At 38.9% G+C, this 25,173-nt stretch overlaps 1 protein-coding gene across 1 annotated transcript in view; it reads right to left on the bottom strand.

The window, feature by feature from the left end:
• The window catches only part of SLC9B2 (solute carrier family 9 member B2), a 39,811-nt gene extending 15,096 nt beyond the window's left edge, over nt 1-24,715 (bottom strand). The window contains 8 exon segments of the mRNA XM_028158594.2: nt 1,464-1,613; nt 3,325-3,431; nt 10,496-10,671; nt 12,273-12,400; nt 13,263-13,405; nt 17,026-17,196; nt 23,256-23,436; nt 24,626-24,715. Of these exon segments, the coding sequence (XP_028014395.2) occupies nt 1,464-1,613; nt 3,325-3,431; nt 10,496-10,671; nt 12,273-12,400; nt 13,263-13,405; nt 17,026-17,196; nt 23,256-23,436; nt 24,626-24,715 (1,146 nt within the window).
• Nucleotides 24,716-25,173: the final 458 nt, after the last annotated feature.

Here is a 25,173-nt window from a genome sequence, read left to right as displayed (position 1 = left end):
ATTTACCCTGTAGATTAACTCAAAGATATGTATATTTTGTTGATTTAAAGATACACATTTCCTCACATTTAAACATTTCTGAAATTAGGATGTCATGTCATAGTTTAACTGCAACATTCTTGTTCTTTCTTCTTAGACATGGTAGTGTCTTAGAGTTTATAAAATATGGTATAAAAAAGGATATTTTTTTGTTTAGCAGGAAACAATCTAAATGTCTGTGAGTAGAAGACTGGTTTAAAAAAGTATAGTGCAGTTATACAACACAATACTCTGCAGCCCTTACAAAGGATAAGGAAGGCATCAGGGGAATGTGACCAAGATATATTTCAAGTTATAGACCAGTATGTAACGGGAAGAAAGAATGTGTGTGTGTACATTTGGGCATACATTTATCTCTGCATAGAAAATAGCTTTTATCTAAAATAATTTTATTAACCTGACTAGAGGCCCAGTGCACAAAATTCGTGCACAGGGGGCTGTGGGTGTCCCTCAGCCCAGCCTGCACCCTCTCCAATCTGGGACCCCTCAAGGGATGTCCGACTGCCCTGGTGGGATTGGGCCTAAATGGGCAGTCGGACATCCCTCTCACAATCCAGGACTGCTGGCTCCCAACTGCTCACCTGCCTGCCTGCCTGATTGCCCCTAAGCGTTTCTGCCTGTCAGCCTGATCACCCCCTAACCACTCCCATGCCAGCCTGATCGATGCCTAACTACTCCCCTGCTGGCCTGAATGCCCCTAACTACCCTCCCCTGCCAGCCTGGTCACCCCTAACTGCCCTCCCCTGCTGGCCTGGTTGCCCCTAACTGCCCTCTCCTGCAGGCCTGATCATCCCCAACTGCCCTTCCCTGCTGGCCTGGTCACCCCTAACTGCCCTCCCTTGCCAGCCTGGTTGCTCCTAACTGCCCTTTCCTGCAGGCCTGGTTCCACCCAACTGCCCTTTCCTGCAGGCCTGGTTGCTCCCAAGTGCCCTCCCCTGCAGGCCTGGTCCCCCCAAACTGTCCTCCCCTGGAGGCCTGGTCACCCCCAACTGCCCTCCTCTGCTGGCCTGGTCACCCCTGCAGGCCTGGTCATCCCCAACTGCCCTCCCTGCTGGCCCGGTCACCCCTAGTTGCCCTCCCCTGCAGGCCTGGTCACCCCCACTGCCCTCCTCTGCTGGCCTGGTCACCCCTTATTGCCCTCCCCTGCAGGCCTGATCACACACAGCTGTCCTCCCTTGCAGGCCTGGTCACCCTCAACTGCCCTCCTCTGCATGGCTAATCGCCCACAACTGCCATCCCCTGCTGGCCATCTTTGGCAGTCATCTTGTGTCCACATGAAGGCGGCCATCTTTGACCACATGGGTATTGGAGTGATGGCCAATTTGCATATTACCCTTTTATTAGATAGGATGTTAAGAAAGAATCTGGAAAGAAAAATTAATCTAGTTAGTAAGTAGTTACGAGAAGAACAGAATGAAATGCACCTTTTTGCTGGCCCATCCCCGGCCTGCAAGGAAAGCCATGACCAATGTGCAGAGTCCTCCTGACCCAGGGAAACCAAAGTACATGCTGCTGAACACCGCTAGCACAGAGAGCCCCAGGACAAGGAAGGCTCTCTTCCATACAAGTTTGCTCTGGAGGAGAAAAAAGGTTGATTAGCTCAATTATTTCATATTACTGATTTTTTCATCTTCAAGACTTAGTTACACCATGGGCATTTTGTAAAGGATAAAGATAGGACATATCTATCATTTTTATTATAGATATTCTCTGTTTATTCTTTAATGCGATGCTCTCCTGGTTTTTCTTCCTAAATATCAAGAAGCTTTAAGAGGCTATAGACCAGTGATTGGGCAACCTTTTGAGCTTGGTGTGTCAAACTTCGCCAAAAAACTAGCATAACTCGGGTAGTGTGTCACTTTGAGGAAAAAACATTATTTCACAAATGTTTCATCCTCAGGAGCAGCAAATGTTTCATCCTTGGCATGCTACGCGTGTCAGTGCTGACACGCATGTCACAGGTTCGCCATCACTGCTATAGACTGAGTTGTGTTTTGTTGTTGTTGAGTTTTATTTTTGTTGTTGATTTTTAAAGTCTAAGAAATGTGTACCTCTTTCCCTTTACTTTTTGCTGTTCGGCCTTAACAACTTTGTGATAACATTAGAAGGCAGGAGGGTCTTTAAGAATGCTTGACTTGGAGGCATGCCGGCTCTGGAGGTGAAATAACTAAGTTAATTCCCTACTGCACTGCAGTCTAGCTATGTGACCTTCTTCAAGTCACTTCTTCCTAAGCTTTGATTTCCTTGTCAGTAAAAGGGTTGTCATAGGTTACCAGTGGATTGCACGAGATCAGAGTTTCCCAACAGAACGGTCAGTGATGATGGAAATGTATGTATCTGCACAGTCTATAGAAGTGTCTATATCTGCCTTAGCCACATGTAGCTAGTGGCTGCCATATGGAACAGAGTGGCACTTTGTTGAACTTACCATATCATTTTACGCACAATTTTACACACATTTTTCTCTTTATTTTGTTGTGTAATCAGAAAAATCTTGTCATTTTTTTTTGCATTCAAAACAATTTTTTACAAGATGTTTTACAATGGCCTGTTACAAAACAATTTTACTAGAAGTTTTATGGAGTATAATATAAATTCAAATCAACATACTGGTAATAGAAATATTAATTTTCTTACTTAAATTTCTACTTTAGCTGTTTCTAATCCCATTCAGAATACTTTGAAATCTTCAAAATGCCAATACATATAGAAAAAAAAAATTTTTTTAAATTTATTTATCCTAAGGAACTTAGGATGGTAATCATTAAGAAATCATTGTGAACAATAAAGAACTTTGATTTCCTTGGTTAGAAATATTGGACTATATTGTAATGAAACATTAAGGTCTATTTGATAGAATATCGAATCTAAAGTATTTTGATACTAAAAAGGAGGCTCAAACAGTTATTTTATATCTTAATTTAGTTGAGTATTATGAATGATAATTAAAAGCCAATAGACACAAATAGAAATAAAGATAAAATAAATTAATTTTAAAAAATTAAAAACTTGCATATCGTATTATTTTGGAATTGTTGTTACTTGTTTTTTAGCGAAACTTGAAATGTACAGAATAAAAGTTGAGAAAAACTTTCTGGACTGCATTAAAATCTTATGCATTTAGTCCTCTTCATAAAGCTCATGGACAGCACTGTGAGAGCAATCAACAGTATGAAATGGGGGCATTTTCTAAGTCCCGCCCTACACTTCAGCGTTGAAGGAAGTGTTCCATGTTTTTTCAATGACATTTTAGAGCACGACCTTCTCGCAGATTATTTCTTTTACCTGGTCACTGCTTGGAAAGTACTGAATGAAAAATCCAAGAAGGGATCCAGTTGCCACACCAATTAACACCTCCAAAACTCCTCTGAAGACATTAAAAACAGTGGAGCCTTAAAAACACATGAAAAGGAAAACTTCAGACAAAACTCTAAATCCACAAATAAATAGATTTGACTTTAAACATCAACATAAAACATCAAATTACATTATAGGAAGAGTTTACAGATATTTTCTGACTGCATTCTTAAGTACAGGGTATCCACAAAAAATGTATACACATTTTGAATGATTATAAAGTCAGTGATTATTAACATACAGTTCATTTTCAAAATTTAAAAGAATCTACAGAAACGAATAATTTTTTTTTTGTCAATGTCTGTTTTTAAACTGATGACCATTCTAGTCCAGGCGCTGTGATAATTCAAAGCACTGGGATCAAAAACATTAAGAATAATTTCCTTTTATTTGTGTGCCCTCAATTACTCGACTATTGCTGTTTTTTTTTTTTAACCATACACTTTTTTATTTTTATTTGTTAAATATATTTTATTGGTTTTTTTACAGAGAGGAAGGAAGAGGGATAGAGAGTTAGAAACATCAATGAGAGAGAAACATCAATCAGCTGCCTCCTGCACACCCCCTACTGGGGATGTGCCCATAACCAAGGCACTTGCCCTTGACTAGAATCGAACCTGGGACCCTTCAGTCCGCAGGCCAATGCTCTATCCACTGAGCAAAACCAGTTAGGGCTTAACCATAAACTTTATCTTCAATGTATTACCAAAAAAAAAAAAAAAAAAAAAAAAAATCCAGTGACACTTTAGGATAATTGTTGTTGTTGTTCAAACCTTAGTCTTTATCTTTAATGTATTACAAAAAAAAAAAAAAAAAAAAGTCCAGTGGCACTTTAGGATAAATATTTTTTTGTTTGTTTCAAATCAGTTTAACCCAAAAAGGAGTAAAAATTAAGTGAGTTAAAGTGTATATACATTTTTGGGGACACCTTATGTATGTGACTTATAATGTCTAATAGACCTGTCTTATAAGACAGGTATGTATATGTAGGAGATAAATTTCAAAGCAGACATAAGCTATGACTTGTCTACTGCCATAACAATTTATTAAAGAGGCTAAGAAAACATGAAAGGTAAAATTCATGATTCAGAGATAATTTGTTTTGCTATATTTATGCATAGGCTAGGTACATAGACAGATCTAGTTTTCAAATTGCCATTTGAGAGCCTTATTTTTTAATAATAAGTGTACATTAATTTTGAGTAGCTCTGATATGTATAGAATATAGTAATTTAAGAATCTGGCAATTAAAATCAAGATTCTTTTCTTACCACAATGAGTGTAAGGGACGTACCCCTTCTCAAATGTTTATTTGAAAAGTAAATCTGAAAAGAAAGTCCTGGGATGTAAAGTACAGCATTGAAACTATAGTCAATAGTATTGTAATAATTATGTATGGTGTCAGCTGAGTACGTGAATTATCGGGAGGATCACTTTCTATATTATATCATTGCCTAACTACTAGGCTGTACACCTGAAACTAATATAAAGTAACATTGAATGGCCAACTGTAATTGAAAAATAAAATTAAAAAAATTATTTTTGAAATTACACTTAAAAGTCTAGCTTCTTTGAAATATCATAATATGGAGAGGTGAGTAGAACTATATTTTCCACCACACCATAAAAGATTTAGGACACTTCAATGAAACAAATCTCTGTTAACACATTGTACAAAAAATTATATTAAAATTGCTCAACACATAAAGCCTTTCTTCAACACTATCCTCAGAATAAATGTACTAATGAGTTATTGTGGTTTCTTGTTATTCTGATGAAGGATACAGAATAAGCTGCCCCAAAATATGCTACTTTGGCATAAGGTTGTTTTGAGCTGAGAAGAAAGATACACGAAAAGTTCCCTGTACTCCCTGTATTTGCTTCAAAGCTGGCTATAAATCTGTAAAGATGTCCCTCTCCCCTTTCTACCAGGAAGGACAGACATTAACCACTGGCACAACCAGGGACCCTCATAAGCTCAGAGATGACACCAGAGGAATCTACATAACATTTTTTGCTAAAACCAGCCCTCATCTACCATTAATTTTCTCATACATTTGCCTTTCCATAATTTGCTGCCCTAAAAACTCAAAAGTCCTTATCCTGTGTCTGGAAATTCTCTACAAGATTATTGTTTTTTTGCTAAGGTGCCACATAAGCCAAAGTTTTAACCACTCCTTTGAGTTACTCATCGAGTACTCCCATGTATACGTAGCACAATACACATGCTAATAAACTGTTTTTCTCTTGTTAATCTGTCTTTTGTCAGTCTAATTTACAGGGCCCAGACAAGAAACCTAAAATGGGTAGAGGTAAACCAGTTTTTCTTCTCCTACAGTTTCAATCATCTCTCTTATTTAAAAATGTGATACCTTGTAGTAATTTTATTTAGTTCAGACAACTCTATGTTAGGCAAAGTATGACTGTCAAAAGTATGTAATAATAACATATATCTCAACCTATTACAGTAAATAATCTACTATAAATGTGTAGAAAATGCCAATGACTTTCAGTCTCTTAAATAGTAAAGTTGTTTAAAAAAAAGACTTCTTGGGCCCCACCTCTGAAAATTCTGATTCAGTAGGTCTGTCAAGGCTTAGGATCCACATTTTAAAGAGGCTCCAGGTAGTTCCCATTCAAAAGGTCTAAGGACCACACGTCGGGGAACAGGTAGAGGGAATGTAGCATTGTCAACAAGGAAGGTTTTTAAGCTATCCACAGCCTCCAACCCCCCAGATTCTGAACATCCAAGGAGACACCCCCCCACTGTCCTCTCTGTCCCCGATCTTCTCCTCCCAATGATTCTAATGCAAACTCTATTGTTAAAGAGAAAACCGTAGGAACACAATGGTGTTACTTGTGCTAAAGCCCATGATCGCAAACCTAGATTTAATAACTGATTTAATTGCAGTTTCAACATCTCTCAGAAATACAATCTTATTCATAGGCAATCTGCATGATAAAAATTCTTGTCTTCCATCTCACACCCCAAAGGACAGTTTGTTTTAAAAATAATCCCTTCTTTTCTTTTGTTAAATCTCCTTTCTTCCTATGACAACTTCCATTCTGTACAATCCCATAGAGTGTCTCCTAGTTGCTAGATGGGATGCTACCTGATTCATGAATCACTTGAAAAGGCCAATTAGATATTCAAGTTTACTTCGTTGACATATTTTTTTTAACACTCCAAAGTTGTGTTTTCTATTCCCATAGGTTTTGATTTAACTGGTCTAAGGTAGAGCCCATCTATGAATATTTTTTTAAATTCCCCCACTCCCTATGTAATTCTAGTGTTGACAAAAAGCAACCTCATACTAAACCTGACAAACTCAGGAGAGGCCTGCATGGCAGATCTTACAAACTCAGAGACCAAAAGTAACCACATAGGATGGTCTGAATAATAAAAATTCCCAACTAAAAGTGTGTTATGGTGTTTAGTCACATCCTCTGCCTGTAGCTTCCTTGACAAATGTCAGTCTTTACCCTGATGAGCCTATTATCTTTTTCCATCTAAGATAACATACCTTCGCAACATCAGAGTAATCTCATTTTCCAGCTCCCTCAGAGTACAACCTCCCATAAAACTACAACAAAAAGACAAAATGGATATCATCCAGAACCACAGGAAGGCTGGCTGAGTGGAAATTCTACAACTAGAAGGAAAGAGAAAAGCACATTGAGTCCAGTAGGAGGTGCAGAGGTGTGGAAGTGTGGAGGTACGGAGGTGAGCAAGAAAGGGGCTGGAAACTGGGTATGCTGTTGTCTTTTTCAATCGGGAGGGAGATACAAGCTCCCAAATGCTCTGAATTCCAGTCCTGGCCGAGACTTTGGGGACCCAGACTCATATGGAGAGAAACTGGACTGCCTGGCATTGGGCCAGAATGCAAGGGAGGCTTTCTCTCAGAGGTACTTGCAGCGATCATTATTCGTGCATGGTGTTGTGGGACACAGAGACCTGGGGGCCTCTTTGGGGCAGGGCTGATGGGCAGCCATTGCTATTTGCTCCGCTCTGGTGATTCCCTGAGACCCTGCCCCACCCAATTTACAACCCCACCCAAGCTGTGCACAGAGGCTTTTGCATATGAATGGCCTGGTCTTTTGCATTCTAAAACCTAAAAAACTGCAGCTGGGTCAGAGATCCCCAGAGCTTCCAAAAGAAGGCCCAAGGCTCTAGCGCAGCTTGCAGTGTTTCACAGCTGGGCCTCATCTGGGCACCTCCAAACCCTAAACAAAGAGGACGAATCTGCATATCTCTCTGTAGTTCCTGCTGGGGGCGGGGAGGCCTCAGGCAGTGGCTGACTTTGCACCTCCTTGGAGAACCAAAGCCAGTGTACCCAGTGGTCAGAGTGAGACCATCCAGATTACAACTCTTTGCATCTATAAGAGACACACTCAGGGGGAAGACTCAGTGAGCGCCAAAGCTCCACTGAAGCAAATCTTGCCCCATAAGGGTGTCTCCAGCACAGAAGTTCTCCCATTGTAGACACAACTGGTCCTCACAGCCAATTGGCCTGGAGGTCAATTCCTCCCAGTGATACCAACAGCAATAAAGGCTTAAGTACAAGACTGTGCACACAGCCCACAAAGGGGTACACCAAGAGTGTCCACCTCAGGTACCTGGGGAGGCTGAGCCACTGGGACCTATTGGACACCTAGCACACAAAGCCACTTTATCAACTCATGGAAGCAACCAAAATGTGGAGACAAAGAGGCAGGTCACAAATGAAAAAAGTGGAGGAAAGCAAACGACTGGATGTAGAGTTCAAAACCATGGTTATAAGGTTACTCAAGAATTTTCTATAAAAGGCCGATAAATTTAGTGAGACCCTTGAGGATATGAAAAATGACCAACTAGAAATTAAGCATACACTGACTGAAATAAAAAATAATATACAGAGATCCAACAGCAGACTAGAGGATTGCAAGAATCAAGTCAAAGATTTGAAATACAAAGAAGCAAAAACCACCCAACTGGAAAAGAAAAAAAAAATCCAAAAATATGAAGATAGTGTAAGGAGCCTCTGGGATGGCTTTAAGCGTACCAACATCTGAATTATGGGGGTGCCAGAAGAAGAGAGAGAGCAAGATATTGAAAACATATTTGAAGAAATAATGACAGAAAACTTCCCCCACCTGGTGAAAGAAATAGACTTACAAGTCCAGAAAGTGCAGAGAACCCCAAACAAAAGGAATCCAAAGAGGACCACACCAACACACATCATAATTAAAATGCCAAGGGAAAAAGACAAAGAGAATCTTAAAAGCAGCAAGATAAAAACAGTTAGTTACCTACAAGGGAGTACCCATATGACTGTCAGCTGATTTCTCAACAGAAACTATGCAGGCCAGAAGGGAGTGCCAAGAAATATTCAAAGTGATGAATAGCAAGAACCTACAACCAAGATTACTCTACCAAGCAAAGCTATCATTTAGAATTGAGGGTCAGATAAAGAGCTTCCCAGATAAGAAAAAGCTAAAGGAGTTCATCACCACCAAACCAGTATTATATGAAATGCTGAAGGGTATTCTCTAAGAAGAGGAAGAAGAAGAAAAAGGTAAAGATAAAAATTATGAACAACAAAGTGACAACAAATGCATATCTATCAACAAGTGAATCTAAAAATCAAGTGAATATAAAATCTGATGAACAGAATAAACTGGTGAATATAATAGAATCAGGGGCATAGAAAGGGAGTAGACTGACAATTCTCAGGGGGAAGGGCGTGTGGGGGGTGTGGGAAGAGACTGGACAAAAAGCGTACACCTATGGATGAGGACTGTGGGGGGTGGTAAGGGCAGGGGGTGGGGGGGGAGAAGAACAACTGTAATAATCTGAACAATAAAGATTTATTTAAAAAATAGTAATTTAGAAATATATGTAATTGTTGACATAGGATAGTCATGGTAAATGTCATGTAAATGATGACTTTCAAAAATATGCATAAGGAGGACAAATAGCATAAAATAAAATAGCAGAGACAAAAATAAGTTAACTATCCTATGCCCACCAGTGAAAAAGAAGTATGTTTTATTCTTTATCCAATCTCAGAAATTTCAGTTTTGCTTTCTCCTGCCTCCCTAATCCACCACCAATGAATTTTATATAGCACCCCCTTCCCCCACATACAGCTCCTCCTTTGATTCTAATGTATAAAATAAGCTGTAAAACCGCTTTTCTCTAGAACATTTTCTCAATATGTTGAGATTTTGCTTCCCGGCACTTGTAGTTAGTTTGGCCCAAATAAATGCATAAAAATTCTCTGCAGGTTTGGATATTTCTTACATTGACATGTGTGCAGCTGAGGCTGAGAACCATTATTTTAAAGGTATATACCAGGAAATCAGCAAGAACATGTATGTATAGGTGCAGTAGAGTTAAAATAAAGACAACAGTGTAGACTTGATTTAATAGGTAAAAGGGAATCTTCATTGGTTCAAGAAAGTAACATTATGAAAACCATATTCTGATAAGATTAATTTACTAGTGAGAAATGTCAGGGACTGGGTGTAAGGCAACTGGGGCAACAAAAGAAGTGAGGTTTTAGGTAATCAGTGTAAATTGTATATAACCATAAATGGTTACGATAACTCCTGGGGGCTGGAGAGAGAATATGTAATTTCCTAAGTAAGGTGTGTTCCTTTTTTATTACTACTTAAGCCAAAATACATCCATATCAACAATTATCAAGTGTTAATAGGCTATTTATTAAAATCATTGTTGTTATTACTCATAAAATGTTAAAGATGAGAAAACAGAAATTTTTCCTTCCACTTGGAATGTTCTGTCATTTGGGCTCACTGAAAAACCTACTCATTCCTTGTGTGAAGTCTCCATACAGAAGCTGTTTTCCTTTAAACGTTGCTACTTTGCATCCCCCATTCGTGCACCTCCCATGCTACTTGAGTAGTCTGTATCTAGAGGACAAAGGGAGTAAAGCTGGGAAGTTACTGGTCCCCTCTTAGGTAAGGGCCTAACTCTTGGAGTTGCTTTCTCTAATTTAATTTGCCTTAACCAATCACCAAGCAAATATGCTAACTTATGTCATCACAATCTTTCTCTAGAGCTCAGAGAATAGCACATGGTGAACTGATCAGTTACCTGTGGAAAAGGCCATGCCTAAGCACGTGTTGAAGCCAGTGATGGCCAGAATGTCATCGAAGCTGCCAGCTGCCATGAGTAAGGTTGGGATACCTTTTTCAACACCATAACCTCCTTCCTGCAAAAGGAGCATTGAAGGCACCACAACAGCTGGAGAGACAGCACCTACAACAAAACTAAGCAGGCAGTGCTTCAAACATTTATGGTAGCATCTCACTCATCATCATTATTATGAAATTATAATAACCTCTGCTCTTTTAGAGCACACACCTTACATAGTCTTTCAAATGGCAGTGATGCATCAAACCAGAAACACATACACACATACAAGTTCTAGAGAACACTTTACAAACTGTGGCCACGAACCACCCGCACTGCAAGCACTTTGTTTGCCTAAATATATATCTGCATTTATGGGTGGTCTAGAAGACCTAATGGGATTAGACTCCAGGCACCTGCCTTTTTAAAAAGACGGCCATGGATCTGTGGTTTGGAACCCAGTGATCTCAGGCCTTCTATCGGGGCTTGGCATCCTACCTAATAAAATGGTAATATGTAAATTACCATCACTCCGCTATGCCCACGATTGGGCCAGCGGGAGGTGCAGGGGGCGGGACTCAGGGTGGCCCGGGTAGCCGATTGGGCCAGCGGGATGCTGAGCTCGCGTCGCCAGCGGCGGCTCGAGCTCAGCATCTGCGCCATGGCAGTGCTGCGGCACAGAAGGGGCCCCTGGGGCAGCGAGCTCACGTCCCGCTGCGGACCATCAAAAGCGGGGGAGCTGGGTGCCTGTCCGCTCCGGCATCAGGCCTTTCGGAAGCCTCCGCCGAGCCAGAGGCTTCCGAAAGGCCTGGTGCACCAGCGGACAGGCACCCAGCTCCCCCGCGATCGAAAGCGAAAGCGTGTAGGGGACCCTACACATGCATGATTCAATCATGCACTGGGCCTCTAGTGTAAAATAAGACAACAGGCGAGGAAGGGGAAGGCCATCCTGACAGGGACAGTGATACTAAGAACAGCAGCAGTAGTAACAGAAGGAGCATGTTATAGTGCTTACCATGTGCCAAACTCCATTTTAAGCAGTTTGCATATATTAAATAATTTAATCCTACAACCCTATGAGGTAGCTACAATCATTCTGTTCATTTTGCAAATGAAGATATTGAGGCACAGAGATCTTAGGTAACTTGCCAAAGATCACACACTGGAAAGTCACAGAGCTGGGACCGAGTCCAGGCACAATATAGCTCCAGAGTCTTTACCATGAGAAGTAATAACTGACTTCTCACCTACTTATTAGCACGACAATTTTACTCAGAAATTTATATTTATTTACCTCTCCTGGCCCTGAGCCCTTGGAAATAGGAACTGACTGTGCAAGGAAGAAGCAGCAGAATCCCCTAATCACAATAGTCTAGAGGAAAACAGGACCAGGAGATCACTGCTGATGTATCTATGATCCTTTGTGCAGACTCTGGAGTGAGATCCAGCAGCTCTCTCAGCAGCACGGAGTCAGATGTAGGTAAAAAGTCTATTACTTCCTCAATCGTATAAATTTTTACAACCACTGTAAAAGTTAGCACCGACAAAGATGTATACTCTATTTTGAAGTTATAATATTTACATGTTGGAATATTAATACTTACAATATTGTGCTAAAATATCCATTTTGTATTTTCTGATGTCCTTAAGAAAACGCTATTATGCATTCTCTTGTATCGAATTAGAGAAAGTTCTAAGTATCCATGCATATTTTCATACGACAAGGAAAAATCATTACCCCAGTATAAATGCCCATTGCCATGGTAAACCCAGTAGGAAGTGGGCAAGAAGAGCGGACGTGCATGCCTCCACAAGACAAGGACCGATGGATAATCGCATACAAACACCCTTCAACTTCTGCAGGGCCTGAAATAGAAAAACAGACATTCTAAAACAATCTGCTGAAGACACACAGGGAAAATGACATCAATTGCTTTTTCTTCAGTATTCAGACCATGTCTGGATCATCATGAAGTTTCCAGGTAATGCGTTTCATTCCACAAACATTTCAGTGTTCTAAGTGTTTTAGAGATAGCTTATTTAGTCCTCATAGCAACCCTACAATACAGGTACTATTATTACCACCGTTATTTAGATGTGTTCATCTGAAAAGGCACAAGTTCAAGTGATTCAAGCCCAAGATCATGAAATTGGTGAGTGGTGGAGCTAGGTTTGAATCCAGGAAGGCAGCTCATAATCTCCACACCAGTTTAACCTTCTCAGTGTTGGCTTCATGTATAACCTGTAACCCCAGCATGAACCCAGGTTAAAGACTCATCCCCAAGAATATTCATTCTATATTCAAAAACATACATGAATAAAAGCATTTTAGAAAAGCATACTTGAGACTCACTCTATATACCAGGCAGTTTCCTAAGCCAGTATTGTTAGCCCTGAACACCTCACCTGTACAGGGTTTTGTGCACCAAAAATGTGGTGTTTCTCTCCTGCTCATTACTTATAACTATGGCCTATATCTCTGTCAGAGAAAGGGAAGGGCTTTATTCTTGGTTCTGTCCCCAAACAGGCAGTAACTCCACCTTTCTCTAAGAAAGAGTATGGGGACATCTTCTTGGGACAGTCCTGCATGAAATAAATTCCGTTGTTTTTTTGAGAATGCCATGCAAAGTGTCCACATCCATTTCCTAAAGCTCAGTGATTCTAAATACTTGAGACATTGGAAGAATAAAATTCCTAGTCAACAGTTAGACATTTACAACTTCAGTACCTTTGAATCAAGCCCAAGGCCAGCACGAACCAATATGATAGACAGGGCTATGCTTCTCAAAGCAGAGGACCACTTGTGCTTGATCTGTACATTATCATTGATGACAGGGATATTTTTTATGAGAAACCCAGCAAGCAGCATGCCTGGAATGGAGAAGTCAAACAACCCTTTAGATAGTCTCCAAATACAGAAAACACTTTTTGGCACTGTGGACGTGAGAGAGACTGCTCTGTAATCTCAGGAGCCACTTCCTTCATGCTTAGCCCTCAGATAAAATTACATTAAACTTTAAGTTAAAATTAATATAATAAAGGAGCAAAGAAAAAGCTTTAGAATGCAGAATAAAAGGACAGATTAGAATAATTATTAGAATAACTGAAATTGAAAGAGAGAAATAGGAGGCAGTATTAGAAAGTGTGATCAAATATTAAACATTTTAATAAAATGCCCAATTCAGTCACTGCTTCATGTGCAACTACAAATAGCTCCTGAAATTATTTGCTAAGTCAGATTACATGAAGTAAATATAAACACCTATATGGGCTCTATTTTACCTTCAAACCAGGTAATTTAATAATAAAAAAAAAACCATAAGCTGCTTTACAAAGGCTTAAAAGTGAGTTATGGTGAATTGGATATTGTTCTATCTTGTCAGCTGGTGCCTCCTTTCATTTAGTCATTAAACACATACCACTGCCTTCAGTATCTGAGACACTGTAGTACAAGCATGTCAAAGTCATGGCCTGTGGGCTGCATGCGGGCCACAATGAGTATTTTTGCAGCCCGGGCAATATAACGGTATGTAAGAAACATTTTAATAAAAATTCCGTAACTTAATTTTTATAATATCCTGTTATACATGATTATTAATAACGAACTACAATATTCGCTAATGACTGATTACTATAATTGTGTTGCATTCATTTCCCTTATACGCCTTATGTGCAGGCATACCACTTCTCTCCACTAATTCTAGTAGCGAATATTTTAGCAGCCAATTGCCAGGTCATTAGTCTTGGACTGACTTGTTTGGTGTGTGCAATAGGAAGTTTTTTGCTTTGGGAGAACAAGAAAAATAAGTTTATTGGCGTTACGCTTATTAATTTGTGCAGTTATTCAGTTGTCTGGTAAGTTAATGTTCAAGAAAAAATATTAATTTTTATTAAAATGTTCTATTATTTTATGTTAATGATTACTCATTTATTTCAGCCCTTTGTATTCAGCATGTCTCTACTGAAATAAACCTATGTTTCTATGAATATTAAAGCTTTTGTTTTGTTGGGGCCCACATAAACTTAAACCTTGTTTATTTGGCACATGTTAGCCTTTGAGTTTGACATGCTTGCTGTATTGGGTATCCTATAAATCCTATATAATAAAGAGGTAATATGCAAATTGACCCTCAATCCATCACGCTGTCACAAGATGGCTGTGCCCACAGCGGAGGCGGGGTTCCCGTAACAAGCTGTAATGAGAGATCAGCAGAGACCTGATGCTGCGTGGCACCGGGCTGGGGCAGGGGACCTGAGGCTGCACCCCCTGCCCAGAGGGCTTGATGGGGGACCTCAGGCCCCATGCCCCACCTAGCGGAGTTTGACGGGGGTGGGGCTGGCCAGGTCTGGATCTCGTGCAATGGTGGTGGGGCCAGCCGGGTCTGGGTCTCACACGATTTCGAGGTGCATGTGGGTGGGCAGGGACTTGACTCTGGGTCCTGTGTCATGCCCCAGACTCTGACAGGAGGAAGATTTTCATATACATTTTACTAATTTTCTTTCATCGCTGACACTTCTATTATAGAGGAAGGGCAAATAGCAATATTAAAATATTTCCTCTAATTAATTCCCTTTTAATGTGCACGAATTTTGTGCACTGGACCACTAGTTTGAGATAATGAACAAGGACTCAGTACTGCTTTCAGCCTGTAGAGGAGCAAGATGAACTGACAGTCTCAATGTTACAAAAGCATAAGTATGAACTGAGACAGGAGAGATGAGTCCCAGAGGTCCAAAGAAGGGGAAGGGGAGAAAGGCAGGGTTAGGAGAGCTGAGAAGTTTATGGAAGACAAAAGTTTCTTCCAAGGTAGGAAGAGAAAGTGGAACACATCTGAGACCTGAAGTACTTGAGTGTGACTGAGGCCCCCCCCACAACTGCCCTCCCCTGCAGGCCTGGTCACATCCAACTGCCTTCCCTTGCAGGCCCAGTCACCCCTAACTGCCCTCTCTTGCAGGCCTGGTCCCTCCCAACTGCCCTCTCCTGCTGGCCTGATCACCCACACTGCCCTCCCTGCTGGCCATCTTGTGGTGGCCATCTTGTGTCCACATGGGGTTGGCCATCTTATGTGTTGGAATGATGGTCAATTTGCATATTACCTCTTTATTATATAGGATATCCACAGGATAATTCGTAGAAGTGGAAATGTTAGGCTCTAGGGTACAGGTGCATATAACATTTTAATAGGTATTGATGAATCTTTGGCCAAAAATGCTGCACTAACCATACATTTCATTCTATGTCAATAGTTTCTTACTGAAACTTAAAATGTGGATGTAAATCAGTGATATATATATTTAAAATATTTAAATATATATTTTTATTAATTTCAGAGAGGAAGGGAGAGGGAGAAAGAGATAGAAACATCAATGATGAGAAAGAATCATTGATTGGCTGCCTCCTGCATGCCCCACACTGGGAATTGAGCCTGCAACCCAGGCATGTGCCCTTGATCAGAATTGAACCCCGGACCCTTCAGTATTCAGGCCAGTGCTCTATCCACTGAGCCAAACCAGGTAGGGTAATCAGTACGATAGTGATTAAAGCATATAACTACCTGAAATCAAAAGGAATAATAATCTTATAAAATCTCAAAAATATCTTATGGAAGGAGGACTTTTTATTCTCCAAATGAATGTGAAAACAATTTCCCTGGGACCGTGTTTCCTTTGCCAGAGGTCTGGGTTGATGTGGCCACCTGCTTGTGATATGGCAGGTGTCCTCTTCTTGCCTCTCAGCATACAGGAAACTCTGCCTTGGTTGTATTCTTTTTATTCCCCTTAATTTGTATGATAGAAAGTTTTTTAAATATACAAGAATTATCAACAAAAGGCCAATTTTATTTCAAATACTCCCAAGTTTAGAAGCAAATCCTTATTGAAATAAATTAGCAAAGAAGTCGCTCACATCACTGATGAGTACTAGCATCACCAGAAATATTGGTTGATATTTTCGTTTGTTTATATAAATGAATAAGAAGAAAATATGTGTTGTAATCTCACTTGTTTGTCAAAGATGTGAGTGACTTACAAGATATCAAGTCTTGATTTGTAGCATATGTTGGTTTCTGTCTTATAAATACTTCCATCCTGGCCCATGTTAAGCTTTGAACATGATGTCACAGAATGTGGAGTTGAAGAAATGGGCAGTGTCACACCATTGTGTAGTATTTCCATAATCTCAAAGAGCAGTGATAAGGAGAAATGTAGCAAAAAGACTTAGGATCAGATTTATGATCAATTTTAAGTATTTATTGCTCTTGTTTTCAATGCAGGTTACTTAACTCTAAGTATTTATAATTTAATTTTTTGAAATCATCATTTTTCACAACGGGCTCACAAAATTCCTCAAAATTTAATTTTCAGTGTTTACTTGTAGCTCCAGCACAGAAAATACAGAAATAGTTTATTCCTTTATTTCCCAAAGTTTGGAAAAACTACTGTTCTTAAAACAGGATTTACACGGAAGAAGACAGGAAGTGTTTAGCACTTACCAAGAAGAGGAGGCAGTGGAGGCAACGTAGGTAACCTGATGAGCCCAAAAAGTTTGCCTCCAATGATGGCACAATAGAAAAGGATTATAATCCCAAACAGGTTTCCTCCGGGAAGACATTCACTGCCAGTGATTGACCAAACTACAGCCCACAGGAGAACAACCATGGTAACTGAAATAAACCAGGAAAACGAGTTTCTATCAATAAGTTGTTATATGCATGTTTAAATATAACCTAAATTAAAAAAAAAAAACCATTGAATACGTATACAAATACTTATAACCATGTGTAAGTTTAAGAACATAATTACCATGAACAATCAGAATTACCAACATATGAAGAAATAGACTGTTACCCTGGCTTTGAATCCACCTAAGTGCCCTGCTCCTAGTCCCATCCCCATTTCCTCTCACATTGCCAGAAGGAACTACTATCTTGAATTTTTTTTTTGCCATTTTCTTATTTTTCTTTATAGTTTTACCATAAGTATCCCAGTAGTTAATATTAAAAAGAGAATCACTATCTTTACCCTCTTCACAGGAACATGAGAATACTTGAACAATCAATCACACGCCAGTATTTTAGTTCTGCCTTGAAGCAGACATTATTATTGTTTCTTTTCTACAGTCAATGTTTGTTTAGAATTACCCACATACTTACCTATTTTAAAAAAAATATTTTTATTGATATCAGAGAGGAAGGGAGAGGGAGATAGAGATGGAAACATCAAAGATGAGAGAGAAACATTGATTGGCTGATTCCTGCATGGCCCCCACTGGAGATTGAGCCCACAGCCAAGTCATGTGTCCTGACTGAGAATTGAACCGTGATCTTCTGGTTCATAGGTCAATGCTCAACCACTGAGCCACACCGGCCGGGCCTTACCTATTTTTTTTTTTAATCATCATTCATTATGGCATCTCACACCTTTCACCTGAGACAATAGTTGCCTAAAGTATTCCCTTTGGTAGAGGCATTTCTTAGAATGTGAAATACTTTTCCCTGTTTGAAAACCTTGTTTTCTACAAAACTATACACTGAAAATAGAAAGGCTCATGGGAAAACAGAATTGGCCAGACCACTCTAAACTCAAAACTTGTGACCAAAACACTAACAAAAATAATAACAATCCTAAAAAAAAGTACCAACGCAGTTAAATCTCCACTGACATTTGTCTCTCCCTCCTTTAGTCTCTTCTTTGCACACCATAACCCTGGAACCACACCTCCTATTTCAAGATGGAGAATCTTGAGGGCTTTGCTTTCAATAGAGAGGAGTTCCATCTAAATCTGCAGTCTTTTCCATCAATCAAATGTTGTTTTAATTAACTGAGTGAAAAGTGTTCGCAGCTTCTTCATCCGTACTGTCGGCTTCTTCATTGACATATGGTTTCATTAGATAGTGGAAGGTAGAAAGTTAATGGTCTTATGAAGTTCCTAAACCAGCAACTAACTGCCTAAAAAGAAGGCACTTCCACAGAGATTGCAGCTTTTTAAAAGGTCCTTATATTAGCAAGGCTTTAATCTTAAAAAAAAAAGAACACTTAAAAAATACATTTTTATTGATTTCAGAGAGGAAAGGAAAGGGGGAGATAGAAACATCAATGATGAAAAAGAATCATTGATTGGCTGCCTCCCTACTGGGGATCGAGCCCACAACCTGGACATGTGCCATTGACTGGAATTGAACCAGGACCCTTCAGTCTGCAGGCTGACGCTCTATCCACTGAGCCAAAACTGCTAGGGCAAGGTCTTAATCTTTAATTGTAAGAAAGCATATACCAGATTTTTTGTTTGTTTGTTTTCAATTCACTTCTATTGCTTGATGATGTAAAGTATTAATGTGCCAGGAAAAATTATGCACAAAAATGCAAATTTCATAATTTACCATTTCAAATGACCTGAGTGGTATAGAAACACTTGGCAGTAAAGTATGCTATATTTATCATTAGGATCTGTTGGTAGTCAATTCTGTTTTGTCTACAATTATCTTTATTCTCATTTTTAAAAGTTAGTTTTTCTGGGTATACAATCCTAGGTTGAGAGTTTCTCAGTTACTTGAAAATATTATTACTTGGTTTGCTGGCTTTTGCTGTTGTTAATTTCATTTTAAGTTTAACTTCAGTTCTTTTAGGAAAATTTTATTTGGCTGTTTTTAATTATGTTATGTTTAGGAATGGATTCCTTTTGGTTTTCATCAATTCTGGAAAATTCTGTCTTCATTTCTTCAAATATTTCTTCGCCATTCTTCCTATTCTCTTTTTCTGGAACTATGACTAGATAGTTACACATATGTTGCTAACCCTAGTTTTCATATTACCTATTTTTGTCTGTGTGCACTACGTTCTAGATAACCTCTTCAGACCTATTTACTAGTTCATCAATTCTCTTTTTATTACTTTATTGCCTAAGCTAGCTACTAAGTTTTCTATTTCAATTACTATACCATAACCTTCATTTCTAGAAATTCAATTTGTTTCTTAACCCTTTGCACTCGCTTGCTTTTTTCTCGAGCTGCTACTGATGCTAACCGTGTCGAGTCACACTCGACATCCGAGTGCAAAAGGTTAATAGAATATCTATGTTCATTTTTAAAATAGTTACTTATTTTGTACTCATAATTGTTATAATCTCAACTTCTTTAGAAATACCCAAAATATTATCCTATCTAATAAAAGAGTAATATGCAAATTGACCATCACTCCATCACACAAGATGGCTGCCCCCATGTGGACACAAGATGGCCACCACAAGATGGCCAGCAGGGGAGGGCAGTTGGGAGGGACCAGGCCTGCAAGGGAGGGCAGTTGTGGGCGATCAGGCCAGCAGGGGAGGGCAGTTGGGAGGGACCAGGCCTGCAAGGGAGGGCAGTTGGGGGCGATCAAGCCTGAAGGGGAGACAGTTAGGGGTGACCAGGCCAGCAGAGGAGGGAAGTTGGGGGCGACCGGGCCTGCAGGGAAGGGCAGTTGGGGGGGACCCAGGCCTGCAGGGGAGAGCAGTTGGGGGGGACCAGACCAGCAGGGGAGGGTAGTTGGGGGGGACCAGGCCTGCAGGGGAGGGCAGTTAGGGGTGACCAGGCCTGCAGGGGAGGGCAGTTAGGGGTGACCAGGCTGGCAGGGAAGCAGTTAGGCATCAATCAGGCTGTCAGGGGAGTGGTTAGGGGGTGATCAGGCTGGCAGGCAGAAGCAGTTAGGGGCAATCAGGAAGGCAGGCAGGCGAGCAGTTGGGAGCCAGTAGTCCTGGATTGTGAGAGGGATATCCGACTGCCCAATTGGACATCCCTCAAGGGATCCCAGATTGGAGAGGGTGCACGCTGGGCTGAGGGACCCCTCCCCCCCCGCCGTGCATGAATTTCGTGCACTGGACCTCTAGTATTTTCATATAATGCAAAATTTTGAAATCTGTTTTCTTGTTCACATTGTGATACTTTTTGGTTTGTTTTGCAATAGTAACCACTTCCTTGGAACTTTATCTTTGAGAGTTGTTGGAGCCTTAGGTTGAATGTGAGCTCTGCCAGATAGGCTCTGAATTTGCTTCTATTGTGCACTCAGAAGCTAATAATTCAGGACCACTTTTAGACATATTTTCAGCTTGATTTTCTTCACTGACTTTGGAACACAAATCACCATGAAGTTACACATTTTCAGTGGATACTCTCCCTCAGATAGGTTTAGCTGCTGGCCCCATCTTTAGGGCAGGTTTACCTCAAATTCACCATGACACTGGGTTCCAGCTGTGTATGGGTAAGAGAGAATGATTTCTTTTATTACACCTCTCCCAACCTAGGCTCTAGTGTAGTCTCCTATACTCTCATAGTTCTTAAAATAAATCTCAAGATCATCGGTATTTTGCGGAAGCTTTCAGGGTGAAAGCTAGATTGAAGGCTTACTTCTCTCTCATACTTTGTTTTGGTGTCCTGATAATTTTCTGTTTCCTTGATAGATAAAAGATACATTAAAAAAGACTTAAACTATTTTTTTAGATGTTTTCATTGGTAAAAGTAAAATTTTTAATTGATTTTATCTACCATATTGCTAGAGATGGAATCCAACATTCCATTTTTTAAACCCTCATGGAACTGTTCCAGATTTTCTAGGCTTATGGTGCTATTACAGTTAAATAACAAAGGGGCCTTTGGTATTTTCCAAAAGCTATAGGGGCTGACATTTCTATGCAGTGTTAGAGGTGTAATAGGGAAGCAGGAATTGCCAGCTACTAAATTTTACTTTCTCACAGCATAAACCCATTTTTATACTAAATTCAGCCAGGTAGAATGAGGAGTTTTCCACTTTAATGGAACTTGGTTATCGCATAATGAGATCTGATTATCCACTTATTGATGAGAACAAATAATTACTGTGTTAATAAGTATATATTGGCAATATACTTGGCCAATAAATATACATTGATAATATAAATTATATATTGATGGAAATAAACACTGTGTCAATAATTTAAAATTTTTTTCTACTTTAAGACCACTTTTTTACACCTCTAATTTTCTTTTAATTCCTCATATTCAAAATGCAGTTCTAAATACATAGCAAATGTACATTTATAAGAGTTCCATAAATCACATTTAATTCAGTTAATAATTTATTTCTCATTTATGATTTTGGTAATTTGCATATTCACATGTAAAGTTTACTTCTTAATAAGAATACTTATTTATTCTGAATGGGCACAGGAAGTAGTATAGGAAAAAAGCAGTCTTGTAAGCCTTAGAAATAGAAGTACAGAAAAATAAGTGAAGAGGTAGTTATATACTGAGTCACATTTCTCTGGCACCTTATGGACAATGACTATAGAATTTTAAAAAAATTAGTCTCAAATCACATCATTAATTTATACTCCATCTTTAACTGTTTTACTGTAAATGTTTTAACTAGAAATGTGCCATAATTTAAATGGTGCAAGTTTTAAAAAATTAATACAAAGGACAGAAAAGGTATTAAATTATCTGTAGCTATATTGACTATATGGCTATATTTTGGAACATGGTATTTTCTATGTGTTTTACATGAAGTTTGAGGTTTCTTTTTCTCATGGTAGTTTAGAAACATACCTAATTTTATTGAAAACATATCTAGGCCCTATAGTATAATGTATTAGACTTGGCGTCCATTGCCCTGGTTGAGAATGATAAAAATGTCGTTCAGAGCTCCCAAATGAAATACAACTACAAAGAAGTGAGTCTAATTTTTCAATAAACATAATCTCTAGATCAGATGTGTTACATTTTTCAACATATTTACTTTGGGAGACAATCTATTTATTTCCATGATGCTGTCATTCCTCAATACAATTTGTGAAATTGTTTTTAAATTTGCCTTTACAGGCAATTTTCAAACCCCTTCCCCTTTTTCCTATTATACTACTGTATTTTCTGGCATATAAGACGACTTTTTAACCCAGGAAAATCTTATACGCCCAGTCATCTTATACGCCAGAAAATACGGTATACCTCCTCCAATATGCATAACACACACATAAACACAAACACATGCACTTCCTTTCTTGAACAAAACCCAGCATTACTCAATTTGAACATCCATTTATTCATCAAATTGGTATCAGAATAATGTTTGGCAGCCTCCAAAAACTAAATCCATGCCTAAAAGACAAATAGATCTCAACCCTAACAATATTCAAAACCATGTTGAAATAAATTCCCCAAAGAAAAATTCCCCAAATATTTTAAGTAATAGCATCTTTATTGGAATAAGTTGAATTGCAAACCAAGATCTTTACTTATAAAATGACATGATTCATTAGGAAGTATAAACTGAGCTGTGTTCCCTCGAACATTAGTTGCATTTAACTCACAGTAATAACAAGCAACACTTATGTAGTGCTTTTCTGTTTACAAGCAAGTTCTCAATCACTTTTCTCATTGGAGCCCTAACATAATCCTGTGAAATAACTCAGATACAAAAAAGGAAAAGGTCCTTGATCCCTGCTCTTTGCCTCTTCCAGGTGTCTGGAATGGCAATGACCACAGCGCTCTTGGAAGCCTGGTGTCAAACATGGTGGAGCCCTTCAGCCTGGACTCCTGAATGACTGTATGGAGCAGAGCAACTTACCGTTGTGGATTCTTCACCTAGTAGTTTTTAATGTGTGAGAGAAGTAACTTCTTTTTGTTCTTTAAACCATATTATTTAGAATCTCCCATTATATAACAACTTCGTATTTTACCCTCTGTTTCTGAATTCATCCTTATCATTTACATACCATTTGTTATTACTTTATCCAGTAAGCCATGTGGAGGGCAAGCAAATGCTTGCCTTAGTCTTTGCAAATGATTTAATTCAGTTGGTGTTTCTTGTAGTCTTTCCCCACTGCTGGTCAAAGCGCTACTTCCTTCAGGTGATTCATTTTCATCTAATCCTATTTGGTTTGTAATAGGTTCCTCCTGTGTTTAAGGAAATTTTTAGAAAAAAAATATACTTAAAATTGTATATTTGGTATAAATTTTTTTTAAGTTACTGAGCCATCACATCACAAATCAAATTCCTATTACTACAATCAAAGCTAGTACCAGGAAATGTATGGCTTTATTATTAGTTAATCAGCTAATACTTGGAACAAGAACTATATTGGGTATATTTACCATTGAGTCATTATTTGTCTCATGAATGTTTGAGTCACATAAAATTTCATTATGTTTTACAATCCTGGGTTTAAAAATGAGCCTATTTAAGATATGATTCAAGCCCTGGCTCAGTGGCTCTGTTGGTTGGAGAGTTGTCCCATACACCAAAAGGTTGCAGGTTCGCTTCCTGGTCAGGGCACATACCTAGTTTGTGAGTTCATCCCTCGTCAAGGTGTGTATGAGAGGCAACCAATCATGTTTCTCCCATGATGTTTCTCTTTCTCTCTCTCTCCCTGCTTCTTTCTCTAAAAAGTCAATAAAACATATCCTCAGGTGAAGATTAAAAACAAACAAACAAACAGACAAAAAGATATGATTTAAGGCAATAGTTGGTAAATATATAAAAGTAATCCAGAAGAAGATAACTATCTTTGGTGAAAATCAATTCTCACTTATTCATCTGCTTGAATTTAAGCAACAACAACAACAAAAAAACCCTACTAGATATAGTAAGGGTTTGGCTGGGAACATAAAGAAATTCACAGGTTCTTTATTTTTCTAGCCTTATGTTGGGCCAGCTACTAATGACTATCTGGGAAAACTGGTAGTCACACCTAACCTGGACTGTATGAGTTTGGGGATTAAGAACAGGAATAATTACCCAGATGGTGTGGCTCAGTGTTTGAGCTTCGACCTATAAACCATGAGGTCACAGTTTGATTCCCAGTCAGGGCACATGCTGGAGTTATGGGCTGGATCCCTAGTAGGGGGCATGCAGGAGGCAGGCAATCAATGATTCTCTCTTATCATTGATGTTTCTATCTTTCTCTCACTCTCCCTTCCTCATGAAATCAATAAAAACATAATTAAAAATAAAAGAACAGGAAGAATTGTTAACTGAGTGATATAATGAAAAGAAAAAAATTCTATCATAGATTTAGAAACAAATATGTATAGTCCTTTCCTTAAGGAAATAGTTGGGACGCACTTCATATGATTTCAGATTTACCTGTATTTGTTGATTCGCAGAGGCTGTGTGATTCATCCCTGTGGATGGTTCCAAATCTTCATGTTCAACTGTTTTATCTTCATCCCCCATGATTTATAATTAAGAATAAGATGACAGGGGGGCAACAAACAAGATCTGTTCTGAAGGAGAAACAGTATAGATACAGAATGGCAATCTGAGATTTATTTATTTATTTATTTATCCTCTTTTGGCAATCTGAGAGTTAAACAAATAAATTAAATAGCAATTTGAGCAGTTTAAATGAATGACTTGTACTTATTTTTCCCCTTAGAACTCTGAATGGCTAAAATACTTTAGACTATTCTTAGTTTTTAATCGTTAATCTTTTCTTTGATTATAATACCTTATTCTAATTCTTATCTATCTTTTTACCTCTCTTGAAAAAGCCCTTGTTGACCATCATACTTTTCTATGATTTATTTCCACCTTGTTTTTGTGACTTATACTTCAAATTTCCAAGTAATACTACCATTAAATTGTCTTCTCTGCTTCGATGAAGCACAAAAGCTCCAGGTAATTTTCCAGTG

Source organism: Eptesicus fuscus, chromosome 2, assembly GCF_027574615.1.
Source record: "Eptesicus fuscus isolate TK198812 chromosome 2, DD_ASM_mEF_20220401, whole genome shotgun sequence".
Lineage (NCBI taxonomy): Eukaryota > Metazoa > Chordata > Mammalia > Chiroptera > Vespertilionidae > Eptesicus > Eptesicus fuscus.
This window is presented reverse-complemented; position numbering and strand designations above follow the sequence as displayed.